This window comes from Dama dama, chromosome 15 (assembly GCF_033118175.1).
Source record: "Dama dama isolate Ldn47 chromosome 15, ASM3311817v1, whole genome shotgun sequence".
Lineage (NCBI taxonomy): Eukaryota > Metazoa > Chordata > Mammalia > Artiodactyla > Cervidae > Dama > Dama dama.
The window spans coordinates 29,057,700-29,071,696 of record NC_083695.1 but is presented as its reverse complement, the minus strand read 5'-3'; the positions used below and the strand labels follow the sequence as shown (position 1 = coordinate 29,071,696).

Genomic DNA, 13,997 nt, shown 5'->3' with positions numbered 1-13,997 from the left:
GCAGGACTGAAGCGACTCACACAGTGTGCTCAGCGGTGAAATAAGGACGACACTGATGGTCCCGAGGTCGTAAAGTCCTGGTGACAAATGACACCGAGGGCTTAACACAGTGAGAGGCACACAGCACCCTCTGCAAACCTCTCCTGTCCTGACACGAGACCTGTAACAAGGCCTCGGCTTAAGGAGCGAGAGAAGCAGCTGTATTTCTTCTCCAGCAGAAGAAGTGGGGCGGGTGGTGATACTGGTCATAAAGCCCAGCACTACCCCCAGCCGGGGGTTCTGGGTGCCTGGACATGGCGACTGCTCTGGCTGAGCCCACTGCACTGGTTCAAGGGGCAGCGTCTGAGGAGGAGGTGAGGAGTTGGAGCATTCTCCCCCCACACCCCCTGTCCATCTCCCTCATCTACTGCACCAAGCGTGATCTCCAAGGCTCCAGGCAGCAGGAGGGACCCAGATCATTACCCCTCATTGGTGATGAGCAAGGTTCTAGAGGCTAAATGAGCCGGCCAAGGTCACAGACCCGCAAAGCAGAGCAGAGTCTGCAAACAAACAGGCTTCCTTCAGGGCCCAGCCGTCCAGGGCAGGGGCCTTCTCTGCCCTCATGGTCGGGCATCTCTGGGGAGAGGCTCTGACCACCACAGCAGGGCTTTTCCCTTACCTCAGAGAGCTGGAGTCCTTGGTTAGAAAGCCTGGCTCTCTGCCTCTGCTAAATGGCCCAAGGAGAGTCCCAGGGCTGGCAACACTGTTTAGCTCTGTCTCGGGCTTGGTGTTTCTTCTGGGGAGACGGGGCTGTGGTCCCCACTTGCAGGCTAGCTGGTGGGTGGGAGGGGTAGTGTGTACAGCAAAGGGCTTGGAACTTGTGGAAGGAAGGGCCCAAGAGGCCGCTGGTGCTGGGAGACAGAGCAGGAACAGGCGGTGGGGCCAGGAGCTCCTCGCCAGACGGTCCCAACTTGGGGGCTGAAAAAGCCCCATGGGGGATAGCGGTTGTTCCCAGCCTCACAGAGGCAGCAGAGGCCTGGTGTGAACCCAGCTGCAGCTCATGAGGCAGTCAGGCCACAAATCCAACCAGACATGGAAACACAGGGCTCGAAGGATTAGCCCTGGGGATTAGCGAAAACCTCCACCGAAATCTGCCCTCAAGGTGGCCCAGTCTGGGGTGTCCCGTCATGTCGCAGGCAGGGTGGTGGGTCGGGGAGCAGAGGAGGAAGGGCCCACCCTGTTCAGCAAACCTCCAGCTAGGACACCCACTAGGCCAAGGCAGCCTTCGGCCTCACTTGGGCCCATCGCGGTCTGCATCTGGCCACCTCCACCTGCTCAGAATACGCCTGCAGCACGATTTCTTGGTGGCGAGGGTTTACCAAAGGACCTCATACAGGAGGCAGAGATGGCTGGTATTACTAGCAGCTCCAAAGGCTGCACAACCCCAGGGGGCGCCTTCTCTCAGCACACTGCCTCTCTGAGGCAGATTTGCAGAACCTGGACCTTAAGAAATGAGGCAGGACATTGGTTAGCAATCTGCTTGGAGCCCAAGGGGCACAGGGAAGGTGGGCTGAGGAAAGGAGGGTCAAGAGGGGCCCCTGGGACACCGGCCCACTTCAACCACAGCAGCTCTACTGGGTCTGTGTCTTGGGTGTTGAGCTCAAGCAGCAAACAGCGCTTCTTACTTGAACAACTCACTTTTTTCAAATCCCCACTTCTTCCCTTAAGCTGCTAACAAGTCCCTGGAGAACGGGGTGGGGGTGGGGGTGGCACTGCCCCAGGGGCTGATGCCCGGGGCTCCTCCCAACCCCCAACCCGGCACTTGTCCCCCCTCTGCCTCCTTCTAATCTGGAGCAGGGAGGAGGGCCCTGCTTCTCTAAAGTATCCTCAATTCTCCTCCAAGGCTGCAGGCTTTGGGAATGGAAACTGAATTACAGAAAAAGACACAGTTCTCAGTCCTCCTGAATTTATGGACTCAGATTCATAGCCCTTCAAGGAATGTTATACGTTACGGTTCACTTAAGATTTATTTCTTCAGAGAGCTCTGCAAGACAAGAAGGCAAGGAAAGCTCAGCAAGAAAGCAGCACTGACGGGGCGTTTCAGGGGAGGGGAAGCTGCAGGGGCCGTCCCTCCCCCAGGGCTGCTGGGCTGGGGGGCGGGTGGGGGATGTGGTGGGCAGAAGGAGGTGCCCCAGGAGACAGCCGGGAGAGCAGCCAGGCCTGGGTACCCCCTCCCCTGCCCAGGCCCCAGAGCCACTGGGAGGGAGCTAGATTCCTCCTTCTCAGTCTGTGGAAATAAAGACACAGAAGACCTTGAGAAGAAGCCCTGTTTGAACAGCATAAAGCTCCCCCTGGGAGAGTCTGTGACAAAAGCCACCAGCTCCCTCCAGGGCACAGGGTCGGGGGGGAGAGGGCTCTGTCTCCCATAGCACACAGGCTCTCAGCAGGGACAGGAACCATCTCCACCTCTCCCCGAGTCTCCCCCACATACACCCCAAGCCGGGCTGCCCCGGCCCGGGCTTTCAAGAAGCACCTCCCAAACCTGCCTTCCTCCCCCAAACCACCAGACCCAGGAGGACCCTAAATGAAGGGTGACAAGTCTGGCCCCAGGGCGTGGGAAGCCCTCAAGCTCACCCAGCCTCTCTCTGACCTTTGATGATCAGCCCACTGCAGACCCAGAGCCCTCAGGCATCCAGTGCTACCCCTACCCCCCAGCAGGGCCTCCACACAGACCCAGGGCTCAACCAGCCACAGCTCAAGACCGCGACTCACCAAAAGCAGGGCACCCTCACCCTATGTGCCCCGAGTGATCAGTGCCAAGGCCTCTGCTTTCTGAGGAGAGTGTCCCAAGGTTAGAGGCTGTGAGAGCCTTGGCAGGCTGAGGGAGGCTGAGCAGCCTCTGGTCCGAGCCCCTGGGCCAGGGAGACCTGCACCCCAGCTGTCCTGACACAGCCCATAGCCTCACTGGCTGTTCTTGTCAGAGGACCTGCCCCACCCCACCCCACCCCCAAAAGGCCAGCATCTAAGAATGAGCCAGTTATCCAAGCATCAGTCAAGAGGCCCAACTCCACGCTTTACCTGGCCCACTGCCTCGGCTCTCAGAGGCTGCAGGGAAAAGGTTAGAAACCACCCTCCAAGGTCAAATGCCCCCCTCTGCCCATTTCACCAGCCCCAACCACTCCCAAACCACCTTCACCATGTCTTCCAGATCTACATGCAGCCGTACTACGCATGTCTTTATGTGGACACACTTTTACTTAAATTTCTTTATTGAAAACGCCACCACAATAAGTAGAATACCAGTACCACGTCATAAATAAAAGGTAGCCAATAAAAATATACCATTAAAATGGAACGGAGCTATAAAAGTTTGGAAACTTTTCCCACTAAGCCCCAGGCCTGCTCCCTAGTAATGGGGAAGCCAGCCCATGTTCTGGGCATGAAAACACATTGGCACCTAGCAGAGACTTTCTTCTTGGCATAAAAGGATTGGAAGAGAATTGGAAAGAGAATCCCTCTCTTGCTGTGACTTTGTGCTTAATGTCTGACACTAGCTAAACGCGCCTCAAGGGAATGAAGTGGGGATCACCCGATCCTTTGGGAATGTTGGACTAGAGGCTCCTCTGCCTCTTGCTTAACACAATGTGCACACAGGCTCTCTGAGCACACCCTCATGGCACCGGTGTGGAGCTCCTCCCCATGTGCCTGCTCTCACACCGAGGCCCCGCAGCTCCCCCTCCCACACACCTGCCCCCAGCAGCCCCCGGAGGTCACCGCTGACTCAGGTGGGACACCAGGTAGATGAGGCCCACCAGCAGGAGTCCGCGCACGCCGAGCATCATGAGCAGGAAGAGGAGCAGGATGGAGGTCACCGGCTCCACGGCGTGGTTGCCCAGATGCCATTGTGGGAAGCCCATGTTGACCAGCTGCCGGTTGAGGTCATTGAAGGGGGACTGAGCAGCACCCAGCCTGGCACCTGCCTGCTGCTGGCGGGGGCCGGGACCCCCCAGGGAGGCACCATGACCCCTATTGAGAAAGCTCTGCAAGGTGAAGACAGAGAGAGACGAATGAATCCAGAGAAAGCTTCCCTGGAGTTGAGGCAATGGAGGCAGGAGGATGCCTGCCCTCCCCTAAGACCACCTGGGGCCACACCCTCCTTTCTCAGCAATTAAATGCTACCCATGTAAAGCCCAACCACTGAGTCACAAGCTCTCAGAGCATAGGAAATGCCAGTCCATACTCCCTACGTCACGTGAGAGACAGTAGAGGAAGGAGGCAAGGAGGGTGAGACTGTGGGGCATGACTTCTGGAAGGACGTTTTTAACCTGCTCCTTCCTTCTTCTCAACTCATCGTGCAGCCATGGGCTCATCTTCTCCACTTATTCTCCAGCTTCTCTCTCATCCAACAGACTCTAAAAGATGCTGGCTCCAGTGGGGGTTGCTGACCAGATTAAGGGAGAAAGCTCTTGGGTTTGAAGTCTGGGAAGGCTGCCTGGAGGAAGGAGAGCTGGGGAGGCACGGGGCTGGGAAATAAATCTACTGGGGTTCTCCCCAAGCCTTAAACCCCCAGGCTGCCCAGCCCTGCTCTCTATAAACAGGGCTTCAGTACAGAGAAGGTTAATCACCAGCAAGGGAGCCTCTGGGAGCGAAGAAGTAACTGGTACAGTGGACAGGAGACCAGCTGCTCTCATCCACAGGGCTGGGTGCCTACCTGTCGAGGAGTGCTACTGCGTGGCTGGGTAGTATTCCTCACACGGGGGTCATCATCCTGCACAATTTCCCCATTGGCCAAGATCCGAACCATCCTTCCAGGCTGCACCTTTCCCCAGGCCTCAAAACACCTGAAGGAAAACATTCACCAAAGAGATGCTTGCTTTCAGGGGGAAAAACTGCAATTCTGGGTGCTCACATTGGTGACCCAGGCTGAGCAGATGGTGTGTCTAGTTAATAAAAAGAAGAGAAATAGATACTAGCTGTTTGAAAGAGCCCACGAGGAAAACTATCAAAAGGACCCTTGGAGGGACTTCCCTGGCAGCCCAGTGGTTAAGACTCCTCACTTTCAATGTAGGGGGCATGTGTAAGTTCCCAGTTGCTGCAGGGCCAAAAAAAAAAAGATCCTTGGAGAAGGAAGTTTTATTATTAATCACCACCGCCAGCAACAAAGGAAATGACAACCCTTCCTCATCAAGTCCACCCAGGTTCATCTCACTCACACCTCCCAACATTCTTCTAGGGCTGCAACAGCTAGAGACCCAGAGGGGCTTACTTCACTCACCTAGGACCACCCATTCACGGGCAGCAGAGAAAGCGCATGAAACCAAGAACTCTGGCCCAAGGTCCCTCTCTGGTTACTAAGTATGGAGTTCAGTGTCTCCATTTCCCTTCCGTTAAACAATGGTCCAGTGTGCTGTTCCCTCGGGGAGATGCTAGGGACTCAGGCTCTCTGTCTGCAGGAGACAGGGCCCACTTCAGAGCTACTTTCCCGCAAAGGGCTTACCCTCAGCTGTCCCTCACCTCTCAGGTAACACCAGGAGGGCGGGGCCGGCCTTCCCGAAATACAGGATGGGGGGATGCTGCTGCGGATCTGGGAGGGGAAGGGGGGAAGGGAGAAAAGGAGAGGGAAGGGCCCCAAGGGAGTCCATGGCTGGAGGTGGGGGTCCTTCAACGCTTCTCCGCGAGTCTGGGTAAAGGCTCTTATTTCTCAGAATATGAGCCAGTTTTCGTCTAAATTTTCAAAAGCACTCGTGACACAGACGCCAAAAGGGGTTAAGAGCCCTTGTTCCCTTGCCCAAGGCATGGACAGGCGGATCCCCTTTTTGAAGCCTGCTGGCCCTTGCAAATAACCAAGAGGGCCCAAGGGTCCTCCGCGGTCCCTTTGTGCTTTGCCCTCCCGCCCGCTGGGTGGGCTGAGGGCGCGGCGGGCCCTTCCAGCGCCTGACACCAAGGGAGGTGGGGGTGGGGAACGGGGACGGCAGGGCGCGCCGCCGGGGTGGGAGGGGCCGCTGCCCGGGCCGCGGAGCCCGACTCCGAGACCAGGCCCAGGGGGAGGGCGGCATGCACCCTCGCTCCCCCGCGCCCAGAGTCTCGCACACTCACCTGCTGGCGCGGCTCCCGGGCCTCGGTGGCGTCCACTCCCCGCGGCTCCCAGGCCGCTTCCTCCCACCTGACCTCACAGGAAGCGCGCGCCGCCGCCGCACGGCCCCGCAGGTGGCGCGGCAGCTCCCTCTGCAGGCCTCTGGGGGAACTGCAGCTGCCGGGACCCAGGCGGCGCAAGAAGCGGGAGGAGGGAGAAACACCCGGCAGAAGTGGAACCGAAAGAGGACCGGGTGCGCCTCGGGGCTGGGAGAGAGGGAGACGAGTGCGGAGGAGGAAGGGAAGCAAAGAGAAGGGGGAAGAAGAGGAGGAGGAAAAGCTAGGATTTGGGGGATCCTCTGACCTGGGTGGCACAGGCTCAGCCCGCCGGTATGAGCTGCTGAGCCTTTAAGTAGGACCCATCCCTGACCTCAAGGAAGTCCAACCCCACTTCCAGTGTGGAACTTCTGGAAATGAAAGGCAAAGGAGAAAGTGAAGTGAAAGTCGCTTAGTCGTGTCCGACTCTTTGCGACCCCATGGACTATATGGTCCATGGAATTCTCCAGGCCAGAATACTGGAGGGGGTAGCCTTTCCCTTCTCCAGGGGATCGTCCCAATCCAGGGATTGAACCCAGGTCTCCCGTATTACGGGCAGATTCTTTACCAGCTGAGCCACAAAAGAAGCACAAGAATATTGAAGTGGGTAGCCTACCCCGTCTACAGCAGATCTTCCCAATCCAGGAATCAAACCAGGGTCTCTTGCATTGCAGGCGGATTCTTTACCAACTGAGCTCTCAGAGAAATCCTGGCAAAGGAGAAAAGGGAAGATATATCTATCTGAATGCACAGCTCCAAAGAATAGCAAGGAGAGATAAGAAAGTCTTCCTCAGTGATCAATGCAAAGAAATAGAGGAAAGCAACAGAACAGGAAAGACTAGAGATCTCTTCAAGAAAATTAGAGGTACCAAGGGAACATTCCATATAAAGATGGGCACCATAAAGGACCGAAATGGTATGGACCTAACAGAAGTAGAAGATATTAAGAAGAGGTGGCAAGAACACACAGAAGAACTATACAAAAAAGATCTTCATGACCCAGATAACCATGATGGTGTGAACACTCACCTAGAGCCAGACATCCTGGAGTGTGAAGTCAAGTGGGCCTTAGGAAGCATTACCATGAACAAAGCTCGTGGAGGTGATGGAATTCCAGCTGAGCTATTTAAAATCCTAAAAGATGGTGCTGTTAAAGTGCTGTACCCAATATGCCAGCAAATTTGGAAAACTCAGCAGTGGCCACAAGACTGGAAAAGGTCAGTTTTCATTCCAATCCCAAAGAAGGGCAATGCCAATGAATGTTCAAACTACCACACAATTGCACTCATCTCACATGCTAGCAAAGTAATGCTCAAAATTATTCAACAGTACACAAACTGAGAACTTCCAGATGTTCAAGCTGGATTTAGAAAAGGCAGAGGAACCAGAGATCAAATTGCCAATATCCGATGGATCATAGTGAGTTCCAGAAAAAGCAAAAGATTTCCAGAAAAACATCTACTTCTGCTTCATTGACTATGCTAAACCCTTTGACTGTGGATCATAACAAACTGTGGGAAATTCATAAACAGTGGGAATACCAGACCACCTTACCTGCCTCCTGAGAAATCTGTATGCAGGTCAAGAAACAACAGTTAGAACCAGACATGGAACAACAGACTGGTTCAAAATTGGGAAAGGAGTACGACAAGGCTGTATATTGTCACTTTGCTTATTTAACTTATATGCAGATGGACTGGATGAAGCACCAGCTGGAATCAAGATTTCTGGAAGAAATATCAATAACCTCAGATATGCAGGTGACACCACCCTTATAGCAGAAAGCAAAGAGGAACTATAGAGCCTCTTGATGAAGAGGAGAGTGAAAAAGCTGACTTAAAACTCAACATTTAAAAAAACTAAGATCATGGCATCTGGTCCCATCAGTTCATGGCAAGTAGATGGGTAAACAGTGTGAGACTTTATTTTCTTGGGCTCCAAAATCACTGCAGATGGTGACTACATCCATGAAATTAAAAGAGGCTTGCTTCTTGGAAGAAAACTATGACAAACCTGGACAGCATATTAAAAAGCAGAGACATCACTTTGCTGACAAAGGTTCATCTAGTCAAAGTTATGGTTTTTCCAGTAGTCATGTATGGATTTGAGAGTTGGACCATAAAGAAAGCTGAGCACTGAAAAATTGATGCTTTTGAACTGTGGTGTTGGAGAAGACTCTTGAGAGTCACTTGGACAGCAAGAAGGTCAAACCAGTCAATCCTAAAAGAAATCAACCCTGAATATTCATTGGAAGGACTGATGCTGAAGCTCTAATACTGGCCACCTGATGTGAAGAACTGACTCCTTAGAAAAGACCCTGATGCTGAGAAAGATTGAAGGCAGGAGGAGAAGGGGACGACTGAGAATGAGATAGTTGGATGGCATCACTGACTCGATGGACATGAGTTTGAGCAAGTTCTGGGAGTTAGTGATGAACAGGGAAGCCTGGTGTGCTACAATCCCAGGGGTCCCAAAGAATCGGACATGACTGAGCAACTGAACTGAACAGCCCTGCCCTCAAAGAACTCCAACTCCACTTCCAGTGTGGAACTTCCCAGTGGGGAAGACGAGGCATGAAACGCAGGACAAGTGCAACTAACTATAATGTGAAGGAAGAAGGCAGGCTTCCTAGAGGAGGTGGTCTTTGAACTGGAACCAGAACGGTAGGTAGGAGTTTACCTGTCAGGCAAATAGGGAAGGGCAGCTGGCAAAAAAGTGAACGATCAACCTCTGCCTCTTTCCCAATGTTTTCAGTCCCTGTCCAGCCTAGCTTCTCCCAGTGGACCTGTTCACCAGTGGGAGACAGTGAACTCTGCAGTCCTACAGGGTGAGTCAGACTCTGGCAAGTTACTAAACTGCTCAGTTTCCTTATCTGCAAAATGGGGCTAATCAGAGTAGTTGCCTTCAGTATTGCTGTGAAGATTAAGAAGGGCTTAATTAAGATTAATTAAGAAGATTAAGAATTGAGAGTCTCTGGCACATGGCAAGTGTTGAAAACTATTTGTTATGATTATCAATCAGTAGATGTTTCTGGGAGCGGATGTATATAGTGTTAGTTGTTCAGTCTTCTCTGACTCTTTGTGAACCCCATGAACTGTAGCCCTCCAGGTTCCTCTGTCCATGGAGTTCTCCAGGCAAGAATACTGGAGTGGGTTGCCATTTCTGGGAGCAGATATATGCAAGGACATATATAAGGACCTAGATGCTCACTGGCCCCTAGGTGGAGGAAGAGAAAGAAGGCTGAGACTTAGACCTTGCTTCAAGGGCTCATCTTCTGCCAATATGATTTAATTATTTGATTATGAAAACTTATCAAGGGACTTCCTGGTAGTCCAGTGCTTAAGATTTCACCTTCCAATGCAGGAGGTGAGGGCTCCGACCCCTGGTCAAGTAGCTAGGATCCCACATGCCTCATGGCTAAAAAACCAAACATAAAACAGAAGCAATATTGTAACAAATTCAATAAGGACTTTAAAAATCTTTAAGAAAAAAAGAAAACTTAGTAAAAAAATGTTGAGCAGGCCCCCCAATATCTGTATATTATTTGTGTATTATTTATTTGTTTATAAGTTATACATGTGTGCTGTGAGAGCAGATTGGTATTGTTGATAAAATGTGGACGCTAGAGCCAGCCTGGATTGGAATCTTGGCACAGCCGCTTTCTGGTGGTGGGATGGGCCAGTTACTCAACCTTTCTGGCCTCAGTATCTTCATCTGTAAAATGCATATAATAACAGTACCCATTTCATCAAGCTTTTGTGAAGCACTCAGTGCTTGGTGTAAAGTGCTTAGATGAGAGCCTGGCCACAGTAAGCTCTCAGTAATCACTGTCATCACTACTGCTCCACTACATTAAGTCAATTGTAAAGCATGTACATTAGAAAAGAATGATATTCCAAATAAATATAAACTGAAATCCTAATACTTTCTTCCTACGGTCTTGATGCAGGTGGATATAGCACATATGGAAGGGATGATCCAAGGCAGGATGCCCGATTGTCAGGGGTGGTCTGTGCATCTCAAAACTGTCTGCACATTGGAATTATCTGGGGTGTTTAAAAACAATCCCGAAGCCTGAGTGCCACCCCAGAGGTGACAGTGCCATTGATGTGGGGTACAACCTGGACATGAAGAGGTTTTTTGGGGGGTGGGGTGGGGTGGCAGGGGGTGCTGCACTGCATGGCATGTGGGATTTTAGTTGCCTGAACAGGGATCAAGCCTGTGCCCCCTGCAGTGGAAGTGCAGTCTTAAGCACTGGGCCACCAGGGAAGTCCTGAAGAGGTTTTAAGAAACAAATTTCAGCTGATTCTAGTGAACAACCAGGGCAGAGAACCACTACCTTTCAGAAGTAGAGCTCCATAAGTGAGGTGACTGAGGTCACTGAGGTGACTCAATGGTAAAGAATCTGCTTACCAAAGCAGGAGCCGCAGGAGATGTGGGTTTGATCCTTGGGTCGGGAAAATCCACTGGAAGAGGAAATGGTAACCCACTCCAATATTCTTGCCTGGACAATCCCATGGACAGAGAGCCTGGTGAGCTACAGTCCTTGGGAGTCACAAAAGAGTCAGACATGACTGAGTGACCACGTAGGCACACTTAACCCAGAAGCCCCAAGAAGGGAGAATCCTCTGTAGGTTGGGGGAAACAGGAAATAAGAGATATTTCTAGGAAGGCTTGAGCTGGTACAACAGCTGCCAAGGAGATACAGTCCAGCCGGAGATAACTGTGAGAGCCCAGAGGAGGAAGTCCCTTCAGTGAGGGGAACTCTAGAACAGCTTTAGAAGGCAGTTGTGATTGACTGCACTTGGAAAAGCCCTATCATTACCAATGTAAATAGCATCAGGAGACTGACTCACTTTTCTTACCTCTCCACGTCCTTCAGGGGTCTCCCGTGCTCAGGAACCTGCAGTGGTTCTGTATTATCTGCTCCGGTAAGAACCAACTCATTGACAGGCTTCAATAACCCTCCAAATCTGGCCCCAGTACACTCTTACCAAACCCCTCCCTCAGCGCCGCCTGCCCAGGCTCTTCACTCTCCCTGATATACATCACCCCAAGTCAAGCTTTGCTTGGGCCTATCTGTCCAAATGCCCTCCCCACTTAATCTAAATCCCACCCCATCCCCCAATTTTAATGCCAGCGAAACAAACATCAGTTCCAGTTGTTCCATGGGATAATAATAATCTCTAAGTGTGCAGAGTCCCTACCACTTTCAAATACTTTTCCAGAGACCACATCATCTTTTCTGATTATGAAATAGGAAAAGTGTATGTTATCATTCCCCTTTTGCTGATTAAAAAAAAAAAAATAACTGAGACTTAGATTCTAGATGACCAAACCAAGGTCAGTGGCAGAGCCAGGGTTCAAATGAACAGATTCCCCCAGCTCTGGACCCACCTACCATCAAACAGCCTCTGCCTGCTTTGGCCCATCTCTGCTGCCCTTCTACTTTGGGCTCCCCCATCTGATGCTGTTAACACAAGACCGGCCCCAGGTCGTGGCTTACTCCCAGCAGGTGCCCGGTAAAAATGTGCTCTTGGTTTTTCTGGTCTTTGCAAAGTTACTATACACACTGACGTTTGACAAGCACTACTTTAGACCAGTGGCTTTTCAAACTCTTTTTATACATTTTGTATCACAGCCTAGTAGCCACACACACACACACACACACATACACACATGTGAGAAACAGAAGCTTCAAAAACAGTAGTGTATTGCTGATCCTATTTGTGACACCAATTGTCTTGCGGTTCACACTGTTTGCTGACCCCAGGGTAGGCAAGGTGCAAGCTAGGAGGTTGGAAGAAGATACCAGGAACCATAGGAACTGCAGACATGTTTATTCCCTCCTGGCTGGCATGGCGGCCATAACACAGCCTCTCTCCTGGCTAATACAGCAGCCATAACATGACCATAATGTAGCCATAACGTAACCTCATACAACACAAGCATGATGCCGCTCAGTTGTAGCATGATGCAGCAGCAGCCAGGGCTTTCATGGTGAAGCCACACAGTCATACCGCACAAAGTAGCCAGTGACCAACCAAGTGAGTACCTCGTGAATGCATGTGCGGTGCTATAAGTGACCTCAGCTGTTACATAATCATGCAAAGTCATTGTTTACAAAACATGGGACAAGAGGGCATGAGAGTGTGGGGCAAGAGAGCCTGACTGGGGCCATCTTGTTAATCTCCCCACAAGTAATATCCTTGCTATATGAGCTACACAGCGGCATGTTCTGTTCTGTAGGAAAGAAAATGCTAATCAAGACCTCACTTGATTTCTCTATCCACTAATACAATGGTTCTCAAACCTCCTTGCACATTAGAATCACCAAAGGGAACATTTCATAAACTGTGGGTGCCCAAACCAATTGAATCAGAACCTCTAGGAGGTAAAGCCTAGGCATCTCCATTCTAGGTGACTGAACAGGCACTCAAGTTTATGAACGCCAGTGTTTTTAAAATACTGTGGTAGATGCTCCTTTGCCAGATGGCTACCCCTAAACTTAAATCCTCTTCAGATACAAAGCAGCAAATTTCACTTTGCTATGGCTCAGGTAAAGAATCTGCCTGAAATGCACAGGAGATGTGGGTTTAATCCCTGAATCAAGAAGATCCCCTGGAGAAAAAAATGCAACCCACTTCAGTATTCTTGCCTGGAAAACCCCATGGACAGAGGAGCCTGGTGGACTACTGTCCAAAGGGTCACAAAGAGTCAGACACGACTAAGCACGCAGGCATGGCAACAAAGATAAACATGTATAACTTGTATAATAGCTCAAGCCCCAGACAGGGAACATTGGCCATCATAATTACAATCACTTGCCTCCTTTGAATATCCAAATGCCAACAATAAAGAGCAACACTGAGTCCCCAGTACAGTACCAGTCCTCAAGGAGACCCTCTGGCCACTTGGTGACACGTTGACTTCATTGGGCCCCTTCCAGCCTGGAAGTGCTGAAGATTCCTTCTGGCATGAAAGGAATTCCTGTGGATGAAAACACACTCCAGGAGTGTGCTCACCTTTCTGGCCTAAAGGGCCTCAGTTAGCATCATACGTCTTGTGTGTGTGCTCACTCAGTCATGTCCAACTCTGCAACCCCACGGACTGTAGAGCGCCAAGCTCCTCTGTCCATGGAGTTTTCCAGGGAATAATACTGGAGCAGGTTGCCATTTCCTAGTCTAGAGGATCTTCCTGACCCAGGGATCAAACCCATATCTCCTGCGTCTCCTGCATTGGCAGGCAGCTTCTTCACCACTGGGCCACCTGGGAAGCCCCATACATCTTACAGAGTGTTTAATCTACAAGTATGGAATCCCATATAATGTTGCATTAGACCAAGAGGACCTATTTTTACAGCAAAACAGGTGCAGATCATGCTCATGACCCCTACTGGTCATATTACATATGTCACCAGAAGGAAACTACTGGCCGGATTGAAAATTGCAACAGCCCACTGGATGCACAGTCAAGGGCCAGCCCAGAGGCAGTTCTCTGCCAAGACGAGGCGCCATTCTCAAAGATGCATTCTGTACCTTGAATCAAAGACCTTTACCAGCCGTTGTTTCTGCAGTTAGAAATGCATTCAGAAACCAAGGAGCAGAAGCAGCAGTAACTGGTGCCAGAACACACAGCAGGAGTCCTGTCAAGCTGAGAGTGCCACCTGAGTACTTTGGGTTCTTGGGTCTGGAGACTTGCAGGCGTGAGTCACTGTCTTGGCAGGACTAACGGGTCCTGGTCACCGGGGGGGTGGGGGGGGGTAGGACTGCTCTTACAAAATGGGGACAGAGGACCATGTTTGACACCTAGGTGGTCCACTTGGATGCTCTGGGTTCTTCTTTTCCCCA

At 51.2% G+C, this 13,997-nt stretch overlaps 1 protein-coding gene across 1 annotated transcript; it reads right to left on the bottom strand.

Moving 5' to 3' along the window:
* Positions 1 to 3,230: 3,230 nt before the first annotated feature.
* On the bottom strand, positions 3,231 to 6,188 carry FAM241B (family with sequence similarity 241 member B). Its single transcript, XM_061163012.1, has 3 exons — positions 6,076 to 6,188; positions 4,691 to 4,820; positions 3,231 to 4,019 (listed from the first exon to the last, which is right to left on the bottom strand). The coding sequence occupies exons 2-3, from the start codon at positions 4,781 to 4,783 to the stop codon at positions 3,750 to 3,752; spliced, it is 363 nt and encodes a 120-aa protein (XP_061018995.1). The 5' UTR covers positions 4,784 to 4,820; positions 6,076 to 6,188; the 3' UTR covers positions 3,231 to 3,749.
* Between the last annotated feature and the right edge of the window lie 7,809 nt (positions 6,189 to 13,997).

What these genes read in the sequence shown, in the direction of transcription:
- FAM241B (XM_061163012.1), bottom strand. Translation starts at nt 4,783, where the DNA reads ATGGTTCGGATCTTGGCCAATGGGGAAATTGTGCAGGATGATGACCCC. An exon ending in GCAGTAGCACTCCTCGACAG is followed by an intron (nt 4,020 to 4,690) that starts GTAGGCACCCAG and finishes TTCACCTTGCAG; the next exon opens with AGCTTTCTCAATAGGGGTCA.